This window comes from Anolis carolinensis, chromosome 3 (genome assembly GCF_035594765.1).
Source record: "Anolis carolinensis isolate JA03-04 chromosome 3, rAnoCar3.1.pri, whole genome shotgun sequence".
Taxonomy (NCBI): domain Eukaryota; kingdom Metazoa; phylum Chordata; class Lepidosauria; order Squamata; family Dactyloidae; genus Anolis; species Anolis carolinensis.
This window is the reverse complement of record NC_085843.1, coordinates 35,634,933-35,648,487: the sequence shown is the minus strand read 5'-3', so window position 1 is coordinate 35,648,487 and position 13,555 is coordinate 35,634,933. Positions and strand designations below refer to the sequence as shown.

The following is a 13,555-nucleotide window of genomic DNA, read 5'->3' as shown; positions in this document are numbered from 1 at the left end:
TATTCATCTTGGAAAGGCATGTAAATTGTTTGAGGAATTCTGGCATCTGTTTTCAGGATATTACCCCTTCAAAGCAGTAATGTGCCTATAAAGATTGTGTGTTCTCACAAGGAGCATGAGTTTTGACAACAGGGGAATGAGTAAAGCACAGTTTCTAGTAATTGACTATCTTACCAGATGGACTGTATTGAGCAGCTGCAAACATGGTGCACACCAGGGATGTATCTAACTACTGATGAACAGCAGGTGGGTTATAAGGTACAATGTCTACTCTGTCAGCATATGCCAAGTATGTAACCCAAAATGCACTGTTATGCTGGAAGTGTATGGTTTATAATGTGGTGATGTGATTCTAACGCATATCCTCAGAAGGCAGGCAGCATGGTCTACCATTAGAAGACCAAGTTGCTTACAGTGTGATAAAACAAACTGGACTATATTTCCAAACTGGTGAAATGTGGGGTTTTCTTCCCTACCATTATAAACCTGGCAAAATAATTTTTGCCAGGTCTTTTACCCAGCCTTGAGTCCCATCGGGTGAGAAAGGCAGGATAGAAATGATGTAAATAAATAAATAAATAATACAACTCCTAATGCATTTTGGTGCCATTTGACAGAATGTGCCATAGAAAAATGCACCCATGTTACTTTTGGAGTAAGAAGGACAGCAGATGGTGTATCAGCTGTGAGCAATTTTTTTTTTGCAAAGATCTCTGTTGCACTGAAGTGATATAGTCTACTTGTTTATAAGAGTGGTAGATACAAAGAATGACCCTTATATGATTGATGCTTACTTATCTCAGCAAGTATTATTTTGTTACTACAGTAAAATGGAGCTCCTGGACTGGTGGTTCTTAATTCCAGAATCTCAGTAAGAAGCTTGCCCTGGATGGGGGCCTTCACCCAATGAAGAGTAAGGTGCACAGCATAGAAGAAGTAGAGCCAGCACTGGAAGCCCAAGCAGATCCTGCTGTTCAGTGCTTGGGGCCAGCTTCAACAGGTGTCTCAGTTACAGTCTTTCCTGGACAGAGATAAGCTGGACATGGCCATTTAAGGACTGATAACCTCCTAATTACATTAATCCAATGTACTCTGTGTGCCTTGAGAGATGACTTGGGGACTTCAGTTAGTGAAAAATTCAGCTGCTAGATTGCTACCTTTGAAAATGAACCAGAACCTCTAATTAGTGCAAAATACAGGAGCCAGACCCTTGGAAATAAAATTGATGCCAGTTACTAAAAATAAATGATCCATCTCTTTGTGTTGTCGAAGGCTTTCATGGTTGGAATCACTGGGTTGCTGTGAGTTTTCCGGGCTGTATGGCTGTGCTCCAGAAGCATTCTCTCCTGACTTTTTACCCACATCTATGGCAGGCATCCTCACCCATAGATGTGGGCGAAACGTCATGAGAGAATGCTTCTGGAATATGGCCATACAGCCTGGAAAACTCACAACAACCCAGATCTCTTGTTAACACAAGTTTTCTGATTCATGTGAATACCTTTAGTGATATTGTAGCGACTGTGTGGGTGCATATAGAATTAGTGCAGTTTGACACCACTTTAACTGCCCTAGCTATAGAATCATGGGAATTGTAGTTTTACAAGATCTTTTGTCTTCTCTGCCAAAGAGTGCTGGTGCCTCATCAAACTATACAAATAATGTTGAATTGCATCAACATTCCGGTGACATGATGGGTGGCATGATGGGACTGATGACTGACAGGTTGGAGCAGGGGTCCCCAAACTAGGGCCTGTGGGCCGGATGCGGCCCTCCAAGGTCATTTACCTGCCCCTTGTCCTAAATTTTAGACTTAGAGTTGACCTATGTCTGAAACAACTTAAAGGCACACAACAACAATCCTAATTTTGGACTCCGGCCCCCCAACAGTCTGAGGGACAGTGAACCGGCCCTCCACTTAAAAAGTTTGAGGACCCCAGATTTGGAGGTTTGAATCTGGGGAGAGTGTGGATGAGCTCCCTCTGTCAGCTCCAGCTCCCCATGTGGGGACCTGAGAAAAGCCTCCCACAAGGATGGCAAAACATCAAAACATCTGGGCGTCTCCTGGGCAACGACTTTGCAGACGGACAATTCTCTCACACCAGAAACAACTTGCAGTTTCTCAAGTTTCTGTTGACATTAAAAATAAAAAAAACAAAGGGACAACTTTATTTTCTGATGGTTCAATGGAAACTATACCAGGCACGGGCAAACTTCGGCCCTCCAGGTGTTTTGGACTACAACTCCCACAATTCCTAACAGCCTACCGGCTACTGTTAGGAATTGTGGGAGTTGTAGTCCAAAACACCTGGAGGGCCGAAGTTTGCCCATGCTTGATCTGCACTGTATATACAACCCAGGTTTCCTGGGAGCCTCCTAACAGCAGAACAGCGCCTCCTGCAGGCCCTTGTGACGTGTGCATCTATGAGACGTCACGGCTCTGTTTCCCTGGGTAAGATTGTGATCCGGCGTTCGAAAGGCTCCAGTCACCTGACACTCCCGGGCTCCGCGCCCTTTTTCTCTCTTTCTCTCCAAGGCGATTAGGACGCGGAGCGACTATGGGCGACGGTGCAAGGTGCAGCCAGCTGCTGGGCGATGATGGCCTCATGCAAGAGCTGGCCCAAGAGAAGCAGATGAAGTGAGTCCCCACCTTTTTTTAAAAAAAAAAAAAAACACAAATGCATCCAATCACAAAATTATAGAGTTAGAAAAACAACCAAAGCCCACCCAGCCCTACCCAGGAAATCAAAGCACTCCCGACAGATGGCCATCCAGCCCATTCTGCGGCAATATCAACGCTGTGAAATTAATGCAGTTTGAGTCCACTTTTAAAAGGCCTTATAATAGGCGTGAAAACATGAAAGCATTTCAGTATTTAAGTTGCTCCTCTGAATCAGTTTGTCCCCACAGGTTAATTTCTCAATTAATCAACAGACAGGCATTTAATCATCAGATAGATATTTCATACCCCTTTGTTTGTTCTACTATCAGTATGTTATAAAATATAGAATATTGCTCTGTCTTTAATTTCTTCCAGCCCACTTTTAACTGTCCTGATTCAATGCTATGGAATTGTGCGAGTTGTAGTTGTACAAGGCCTTTAGCTTTCTCTGCCAAACGGCCAATAATCTATATATATAAAAGAGTAATGAAATTTCGGCCTAGGACAAAACAACAAAACTACACATCCCAGAAACACTAAACTTGGCAGCACAACCCCTCATCCATGCCTCTACGTTCATACAACAAAAAGAAAAGAAAAATAAAGTCCTAATTAGAGAGGAATAATCGTTTTTATCCAATTGCTGCCAGTTAGAAGGCTAAGCTCCGTCATTTCCCATACCATCATACTTCGCCACAGCAACGCGTGGCCGGGCACAGCTAGTAATATTATAAAGGGAAAGGTAAAGATTTCCCCTGACATTAAGTCCAGTCATGTCTGACTCTGGGGGTTGGTGCTCATCTCCATTTCTAAGCCGAAGAGCCAGCGTTGTCCGTAGACACCTCCAGGTCATTTGGCCGGCATGACTGCATGGAGCACCGTTACCTTCCCTTACCTATTGATCTACTCACATTTGCATGTTTTCGAACTGCTAGTTTGGCAGAAGCTGGAGCTAATAGTGGGCGCTCACTCTGCTCCCCGGATTCGAACCTGTGACCTTTCGGTCTGCAAGTTCAGCAGCTCAGCGCTTTAACACGCTGTCTTTATTCATATCCCGCGTTTCTCCCTCACAGGAGCCAAAGCAGCTTACATTGTATTAAAATCATGTAAACAACAATCCAATATACAGTAGAGTCTCACTTATCCAACATTGACGGACCGGCAGAACGTTGGATAAGCGAAAATGTTGGATAATAAGGAGGGATTAAGGAAAAGCCTATTAAATGTCAAATTACATTATGATTTTACAAATTAAGCACCAAAAACATCTTGTTTTACAACAAATCGACAGAAAAAGCAGTCCAAAACATGGCAACGTTATGTAGTAACTACTGTATTTATGAATTTAGCACCGAAATATCACAATATATTGAAATCATTGCCAAGAAAATTGGCTACTAACAAGTTGACTACAAATAAAGATAGAATTCCATAAAATGAACTTACAGTAGCAACATTGTTGGAAATTAAATCCATAAAAGTTCAGTCTTTGCTGCCTAGAAAACAACTAGATCGGGGAGGAAGGCCAACTGCGTTGGATAATGCAGAACAATGGATAAGCGAATGTTGGATAAGTGAGACTACTGTATCAGTAATAAGTATAAGACATAAAGATACAGTTTAAAACAATACTATACATTCACATTCTTGTGGCCAAGGTTCCATAGCATTGAGCCAGGCAGTTAAAGTGATGCAGAACTGCATTAATTTTGCAGTATAGATGCACCTAGAGAGTCCTAATCCCTAGTTTCAAAATGAGCCCCAGGTTGTCTGTTCCCAATTGTAGGTAATATTAGAGATCATAGAAGAGCATTTTTCAACTGAACAGGTATCTCTACTCCCCACTCCTTTGCTGGAGCTCTGACCCCATTTGAAGCAAAGTGTTCCCTCCCCCCCCCCCCATCTGAAATGTCCTTTATTTGTCTCCTTCCCTTCTACCATCTTTGTGGTGCAATTATTTGTACAAAGTCCAACACTGTGATATTTTTTATTATAGAACATAATCATAATTTCATGATTCGAAGGCATTGCGCTATTAGTCAATATTGTGTGTGTGTGAACATTGGTCACACTGAATTTCATTGGTTTTTCTTAGGCAATGAGTACTCAAGAGTTGGATTTGCCAGTTCCTTCCCCTAAAGCAGTGGTTCTCCACCTGTGGGTCCCCAGGTGTTTTGGCCTACAACTTCAAGAAATCCCAACCAGTTTATCAGCTGTTACCAGAATTTCTGAGAGTTGAAGGCCAAAACATCTGGGGACCCACAGGTGGAGAACCACTGCTCTAAAATGTAGCTTATAGCACCTGGCATTCATTTTATTATTTATTTACCATATTTGTACTCTTCTTAACTCCCGAGGTGGACTCAGAGCGGCCTCGCATATCGGCAACAATTTAGTGCCTTAAAATAACATACAATTGGTAACATCTACATTAAAAACCAGAGAATTAAGACAACTAAAAACAATTACAGTAGTGTCTCGCTTATCCAACATAAACGGGTCGGTAGAACGTTTGATAAGTGAAAATGTTGGATAATAAGGAAGTATCAAGCAAAAGCCAATTAAACATCAAATTACATTATGCTTAAGCACCAAACATGATGTTTTACAACAAATCGACAGAAAAAGCATTCAATACACAGTAACATTATGTAGCAATTCTTATATTTACAAATTTAGAACCAGAACATCACAATGTATTGAAAACATTGACTACAAAAACATTAAGTACTAAAAGGCAAATTGTGTTGGATAATACAGAAGTTGGATAAGCGAAGGTTGTATAAGTGAGACTCTACTGTACATCAATTATTAAAATCACATAATCCAAAGTCACAATCCAGGGCCATTCCAATTGTCATTGCACAGATTCTACATTCATTTATTGCACTGCAGTTATTCTCTAAAAGCTTGGTCCCATAGCCATGTTTTAACTTTCTTTCTGAAGGCTAGGGGGGAAGGAGCTCATGGACATTCTCTTATCCTTTTACTAACCAGAGTTGACCCTTCTTAGTTTCCAAGATCAGATGGGATCTGGTGCATTTGTATTTAGGCCTTCAGTAAACCTTACAACAGCCCCATAGGACAAAATGCAATAATGAGAGACCTCCATGTCACAATATCATCAATAGCCCTGTTCTGGACTTGCAGACCCAGAACCATGGCTTCCTTGATTGAATCCATACGCCTGTAATGAGGTCTTCCTTTTTCCTACTACCTTCTATCTTACCATACTTTATTGTCTTTTCTAGTGAGTCATGCCTTCTCATTATATGGCTAAAGGATAACAGTCTCAGTTGTATCATCTTGTCTTCTAGAACCCGTTTATTTCTCTTTAGCAGTCCTTAGTATCCAATTTGTAGCCCATTATCTTGTTTTCCATATTTGTTGAAATATGTTAGTTAGAACTAGAGTAGATTCTGTTTCTGTAGAGCTCTATTGTTCCTGGTGATTTATTTTTTCCAAATGCCTTGAATGTATCTTCCACTTCTCTGTCTAATACTAGAGGTTTATCTTCACATGGTTCTTCCTCAAATGAATCTATCATCCATTCATCTCTTTTATATGGTTCTCCTTGTATTCTTTCCTTGGCCATGTAATATGTTCCCTTCTGGTCATAGAGCATCTCCACTCTTGATGTAAATTTCCATTTCCTGGATTTTGTGGAAAAGGTCTTTTGTTTTTCCTTTTTTGTTGTTATATTTCATTGTGTTCATTACACTGGTCAGTACACATTTTAGTGCTCAAATGTTAGTCTCTGGATATATTTGACCTGCTGATTTCAGAAATAGCATCAGTTTCCCCCGTCAGTGCTAGTTTTTGAGATACAGAACATATGTTCATCTACCAGTCACCATCTGCTCACCCATAGAAAATCATGATAACCATATCTAGGAAATAACCCCAGAAACAGGCCTAAAAACAAGACAGCAAGAATTCTTTTTTGGTTGGGCTGTATTATTATAGTAATTTTGCTGTTCTTGTGCATATGCTGTTGAACAGTTTCATTCAGGTTCTGACTATTTCTGTCCGTTTTTACTTTTGCTTCTCGTCTGTCCTTAATTTCTTGAAGAGTTTTATCTGCCATCCATTGAGGCTTCACTGCTTCTGCCCAGTAGCTATGTGTTTGGAACTTTAGTATGACTCCTCAGCAAAAAACCTGTCTGATAGAGGAGATCCTACCAGCAGCACTGCTACTATCAACATAGCCTCTTGCCTCACATAGTGGACAGATGTTTAATAGCCAGGAATAATCATGGAAGTGCTGTTAATTTTATGTTAATCTGCATTTTGCTGTGCGTTCATTCATATATGTTAAATTGAGTGGTATGTCTCCCATAGCCAGAAGGGAATGATAAAATATGAATAATTAATTAAAATATTAGGGTCGTGAAAGTACATAGACCTTAGCAGGAGTGAGAGCGCAATAATCCAAGTGTCTTGGGACTTGCAAAATCTTAATGTGGGTCTTGCTCAATAGCATGAACTCAGAATGCCATCTGTCTGCTTAAGCTTTGCACTTGAAAGTTCGTTTCCAGAAAATTCTGGCTGAGGCAGGAATATGTTGTGCTGGCAGCTGCTCCACAGCTTTATAGGCTCTGCTAATGAGAGTATTTGCGAAGTTGTGCATTTAAAGAATCCTACAAAACCAGCATTGGAAGAATTTGGCTGAGATCCTGGGCCCTTTTGGACTACACAGCCATGGCACTAAGATGATACGTTACCTGTCATGTTTCTAACCTATGTAATCTTAAGATTTGTAGTTTAGCCAGTGGTACTTAGAATTCTCATTAGGAGTGAGTAGGAAACTAGCACTCTTTGATTGAGAAGGAAAAAACCTTGTAAAACTACAAACCCATAGCATTGAGCCATGGCAATGAAAGTGGTGTCAAGCTGCCTTATTTCTACACTGTCCATATACTCCCCAGGTCACAGTTGTAACAAGTGGGCTGCTATGCAAGCAAAGTACACTTACTGGATTCCAGCCCCAGGTACTGGAAAGACTGCCTACATTTGCATTTCCCTCTGCGCATTGCATCTTTAGTGTCTCTTCTGATTATATAACTACTTGTTATTTTGTAATGCAGAGAAATGCTAGAACACTCAGTGTTTGAAATGAAAAATACGGTAGCGCAGCTGGAAAAAAGGCTCAACAGTGTTGAGGATGAAGGTAAGAGAGTAAATCTAGACTTTCTGTCAATCAAATAAAAGGCAAGTGATGATCCATATTCAATTACATAATCAAGAGTCTTCAGGCTCTGATGTTGGAAGATGTATCAAACACAATTTAGAAAGTGACTTTTTAATTTTAATTTGCTCCATTACAAATGTCAGTTTTTAAAAAGAAATCAGTTTTTTTTTGTTAGAATGAAGAATATTAACTATTGCATTTCTTGCTGTAGTGTTTTTGACTTTTCCTCTGGCTTTTGATTTTTCACCCTGGATTGATGAAAGAATGTCATACCATTTCTGTCAAAAAGTGCTCATTGCCAGTGTGATTGTGTGGGAGTCAAGGACTGCAAAGGGTGAAGTAGTGCTCTTAGGGCCCTTCCAAACAACCATATAACTCGGAATATCAAGGCAGAATATCCCACAATATCTGCTTTGAATTGGGTTATCTCAGTCTATACTGCCATATATTCTAGCTGATTCTCAAATTAGGAGCCATAGTCTCTTGGAGGCCTATATCACTACTGTTGACTTTCCACATTTGCGGGTTTGACTTTTGCAGATTGTATTATTTGTGAATTAGATTAAAATGTCCTTTCTAGAAAACTCTAGGTCCTCTAGTGCGATTCTGTGGTTAGTTTCCACCAGCCATTGGCATAGAATTATGCTAGAATACCTAGAGATGCTTAGAAAGCTGCTTCCTGGGCGGGGGGAGTGTTTGGTTTTTTAAAATGTGGGTTTTCACTTTCACGAGGGTCCTGTGCCCCTGGCCCCAGCAAATGTGAATGGCTGACTACAGTCCAAAACATCTAAAAGAGCAAAGCTTTTCCATTCCTTCTTTAGAAATTCTGACTTGGAGAATAATCGTGGGGTATCCAGAAGCCAAAGCCAACTTGATAGCACAAGACACCCAATAAAAAGATATTGAATGTGATTTTCCTGCTTCTTGACAGAGGGTTGGACTGGATGGCCCATGAGGTCTCCAGCTTTATGATTCTATGAATAACCGCTTCCATGTATTTTTTAAGACAGTGAATGGAAAACCAGATATGAAACCCAAATAGAATTGAACAGACAGTTGGAAAGACAGATTGGACTTCTCCAAGGAAAGATGGAACATGTACGTGGCAGTCCAACAGGTATGGTTCAATTTACTTCTTTTAGACTTGCCCGTTACTGTTCACTGAAATTTGTAATGATGACGTGTTTATCAAAAGACCTCTAATTTTTCTCTTTTGCAGACAGATTGGCTTCTGTTCGTTCCTTTGATCAGATGCACATGGTAAGTCTGATGACATTTATTTGAACAAGTATCTAGAAAATGCTGCTATGTAAGGAAATGTGTTTTTGTACATTTGAGAAACATCTTTCCCCTATCCTTTGGCTTTGTAGCATTTTGGATGGCAGATACTTTAATTCTCTGTGATAACATTAGCACTAAATAATTACACTTTTTTCAATTGAGTTTTAAAATATATATCTGCAGCTACTAATAGTAAGTATATTATACTATTTCAATAACTTCATTTGTATTAGTGCTCATACTGTGCTGAAATTTCATAGCCGTCTTCTTAAGAAGTACCAAATCAGGATAGGTTGTTCTGCAGTAATTTGTCTTTTAAGAACATGCATTTGTCACCTTTGAAAATTAATATTCTTGAGTTAAGGTAAGGATGGGTAAATCTGGGAACATAATTGTCACTTAACTACCCATCATAGGGTGCACTACAACCAAAAACTAGGAGGGGATTTTGACTACTTGGAGTGGATGTTCATTTATGGTTTTGATTTTGTGGGGTGTTTTTCCCCAGGAGTTGGAGGAATATGTGATCTCTCAATACAAAAATATTTCTTGAAGATTCCCAAGAATAGAAAAAAAAATGGATCTTTATTTTCCCCCTGAAATGGGGCGGTGCACTGTGGCTTCACATGAGAGGCACTTTTCACATTCCTGATATAAAGTAGAAGGGTGGCTTTGTCCAATCAAATGTCCTTAATATGTTTAGGGGTATAATTCTCATCACTCCCCTCGAGGTGTTGCTGGAGAGAATTAGGACTGATGGGGATTATAATCCAAATCATCTGGAAAACACCCAGTCAGAGGAAGGCTATAATAAGGAGAGTGTTTAGGTGTCATGGGGATAGGCATATTGGGGTCTTCATGGAGTATTTTGTGGTAATGAAGATGCTTGAATTATGAATTAAAGGAGGAAATTGGATTTCAGATGCACAATTGCTGTGAAAGGTCATTCATGTTTGCTCTTTTGGGGATACAGCTTCCACAGAGTTCTTTCTGGCTCTGTGCCCTTTACAGTCCACTCTTATCTGAGTGTGTTAGTCTTTTCTGAGAATATTCTTTTGCTACGGTTTCTTACTGTAAGGAGTAATGGAGCAGAATTGACAAGCATGTTTAGACAGCATGATAGACATAAGAATCGGCAACTTTATTTCTGCCTGTTAGAATTGGGTATTGTGACTGCTCCCAGATATCAAGGGCACCTCAATGGCTTTCCCATTGTGAGTGAGCTCTGTTTAATTGCTAAATTCTTTTGTACCATACATGCCTTATTTTATAATTATAAAGCAATCAAAATCCGCACACTTTGAAGCATGCTTTACTGCATTGTGAAATTTGCTTTCTACACAATTAGCCAGCCAGTGTCTTTTCATTAAAAAGATTGTAGGGAATGTACAAAAGTTTCTTCAGAAATTAATTTTCTGCATTAGTAGGAGGAACTTTTCTTCTTTTTCTCTCAGGATGTTGCCTGTGTTAAAGCAACCTAATAGAGAGAGACAGATACGCAGATACACTGATGAATAGAACCATAGAATCATAGAGTTGGAAGAGACCTCATGGGCCATCCAGTCCAACCCCCTGCCAAAAAGCAGGAAAATCGCATTCAAAGCACCCCTGACAGATGGCCATCCAGCCTCTGCTTAAAAGCCTCAAAAGAAGGAGCCTCCACCACTCTCTGGGGCCGAAGTTGCCCTACTGAACAGCTCTCACAGTGAAGACGTTCTTCCTAATGTTCAGGTGAATCTCCTTTCCTGTAGTTTGAAGCCATTGTTCTGCGTCCTAGTCTGCAGGGCAGCAGAAAACAAGCTTGCTCCCTCCTCCCTATGACTTCCCCTCACATATTTATACATGGTTATTATGTCTCCGCTCAGCCTTCTCTTCTGCAGGTTAAACATGCCCAGCTCTTTCAGCCGCTCCTCATAGGGCTTGTTCTCCAGACCCTTGATCATTTTAGTCGCCCTTCTCTGTACACATTTCAGCTTGTCAACATCTCCCCTCAATTGCAGTGCCCAGAATAACAACAACAACAACAACAACAACTTTTTTGTATCCATCTCCCTGAAGGGACACAGTATTCCAGATGTGGTCTGACCAAGACGGAATAGAGGGGTAGCATGACTTCCCTGGATCTAGACACTATACTCTATGTATGCAGGCCAAAATCCCATTGGCTTTTTTAGCCGCCTCATCACATTGTTGGCTCATATTTAACTTGTCCATGAGGACTCCCAAGATCTTTTTCACACGTAGTGCTGTCATGCCAATCGTCCCCCATTCTGTATCTTTGTTTTTCATTGTAGAATAATGTGGAGCATCTGCAGGTACTCAGCTTAACAGCATTCTCATTGGGAATAGTTTTAAAAAACTTGGATGTATCCATTAAATTACAGTAGAGAGAGATCCTAGTATCCGTAGGACTGGATTTCACACTCCCCTTGATATGGGAAGTTTCTAGCCTTTGTGTTTTGCTTGTTGCCTAATTTTAAAAGACTTAATTATCACCATGAATCACTTCTGTGACTTTACCATGGGTTATGAAGACAACAAACTAGTTAAAATATTTTCTGTATTTTGTCTCAATTATAAATCAAATGCAAAGTGTAGCCAAGATATCAGAAGACAGCTAAGACATAGAAGGACAGCTATGAAGCAACTAGATCAGACTTGGGTTATTTAGAAATTGGGGAGGATTATCTGCATGTACTTGGTGGTTCTCATTATTACTTTGCATGTTTCAGGGTCAACGCTGATAAAAAGTATGTCCCGAGGCTATGCTTATATTTTCTGGGGCTTGTTCCCACCCCAAATGAAGCATTGCAGACTTAAAACACTCTTATTTTAAGGACGGCGTTTCTTAAAGTAGTGGCTCTTGTTTCAAAATATCACCATAATGCTATGGGTATTTTCTTTCTCATAAAATCCATTGACAAAAGGAAAAAATAAAAAGTTTGTCAAAACCTTTTCTCCGCAAAACTGTTACCCTCAGTTTGAACCCATTGCTGCATATTTTGCTCTCTAGAGCAGCAGAAAACAAGCATTCTCAATCTTCAATATAACATCCTTTCAAATATTTAGTAATCTTTATTAAGAATTTGACTGTCCCATGATTTCACTTTAAAGTGACTGAACTGCCAGAATGTCCCTAATTCAAGACACCATGTTCACTGCTGCAGTGTGCCAGTTCCTCCCAATATGCTCTGGGACCATTTGAAAGAGTTTCTTTATTGACTATAGTTTTTTTTTGTATATTTATATCTATCATGTTGGCTAGGTGATTTTGAAATGGTACTTAAAAAACTATTTTTGAACTCTTTCTGGGACAGAGTTTAGGAAAAAATGCATATAGGGAAAATAAGTCAAATTTATTTGAAACTCTAAACATTAACCACCAGGGGGCACTTCATATTTAAATAAGATTCAGGATTGTAATTTGGGAATATTTATCCCCTGGAATAGGTTGGTGAGATAGTCAATAGATAGGGCATGGTCAGTGAAAGAAATCCAGGCACTTTTTAGACCAGTTTGTTTCAGTGAAAACAATGGAGCATAAAATTACTTTGTTTTATGTCTGGTTGAAGAATGTCTCATTTTCAGTTTTATAGCAAGTTTTATTACAAACACTATAAAATTCAGTGTAAGAAACAGGACTGTCACATCAGTAGATTGAAAAATGTGTCCATCTGTCAAACCTCCTTGTTAAAAGACAGTCCACTGATATCTTTACTGATGACAAAATGTTATTGTATTAGTATAAATTTTCTCTTTGAAATTTTGCATTCCCTTTATTCTCTTTAGTTTTCACTAAGGAAGCCTAATGTAGGCTACATCAAAATACCACAATTGTCCATAATGTTCAAATATGTAATTAAGGCAGCTGAAAGTTGCTGTCTGTTAGTGTTCATGGAAGGGGACGTTTGTGCCATCTGTGACATGATATTTGCAATTGACTTTAAATGGCAGGTTGAATAGATTATGGCAGCTTCATGGCTGTGTTATTTTCATAACATGTTGGACAGATACATCACATCTGTGTGTATATCTCACATAGAAAGGCAAAGGAAATTGAAGCCAAAATAAAAATGTTGCTAGCACAGCCAAATTCTGTAGAAAAGCAAATTGTTCACTTCCTTTTGGAGGGCTTTCAGAATGTGATTTTAGTGTACTAGAGACACATTTAAATAGAAATGCTTAGTGTATTGCTACGTGTGAGATCTGCTATATCAACCAAAATGGGTTTACTCTGCATGCTCGTATTTCTTTTACAAAAACTAGAAACAACATACATCAACCCCCTCCCCCTAAACCTCCAATTGTTGAACCATTGTGTTAAATCAGCAGTATCACAAGAGGAGAAAAAAGGGTTTGATAGCCCTATTATTCCCTGCAATCAGAATACCAAGAATAGAATATGCTTGAATACAATATTC

General features: G+C 39.6%; 1 protein-coding gene across 2 annotated transcripts in view; it reads left to right on the top strand.

The window, feature by feature from the left end:
• The first annotated feature begins 2,407 nt into the window (after nucleotides 1-2,407).
• ccdc169 (coiled-coil domain containing 169) overlaps nucleotides 2,408-13,555 on the top strand; it is a 35,654-nt gene continuing 24,506 nt past the window's right edge. The window contains exons 1-5 of one of the 2 annotated variants that reach the window (XM_062974724.1): nucleotides 2,408-2,638; nucleotides 7,591-7,653; nucleotides 7,750-7,832; nucleotides 8,860-8,970; nucleotides 9,073-9,113. In XM_062974724.1, the coding sequence (XP_062830794.1) occupies nucleotides 7,754-7,832; nucleotides 8,860-8,970; nucleotides 9,073-9,113 (231 nt within the window). In that variant the 5' untranslated portion in view covers nucleotides 2,408-2,638; nucleotides 7,591-7,653; nucleotides 7,750-7,753. The remainder of the gene's footprint in view (nucleotides 2,639-7,590; nucleotides 7,654-7,749; nucleotides 7,833-8,859; nucleotides 8,971-9,072; nucleotides 9,114-13,555) is intronic. The other variant, XM_008107907.3, reaches the window with a different exon arrangement.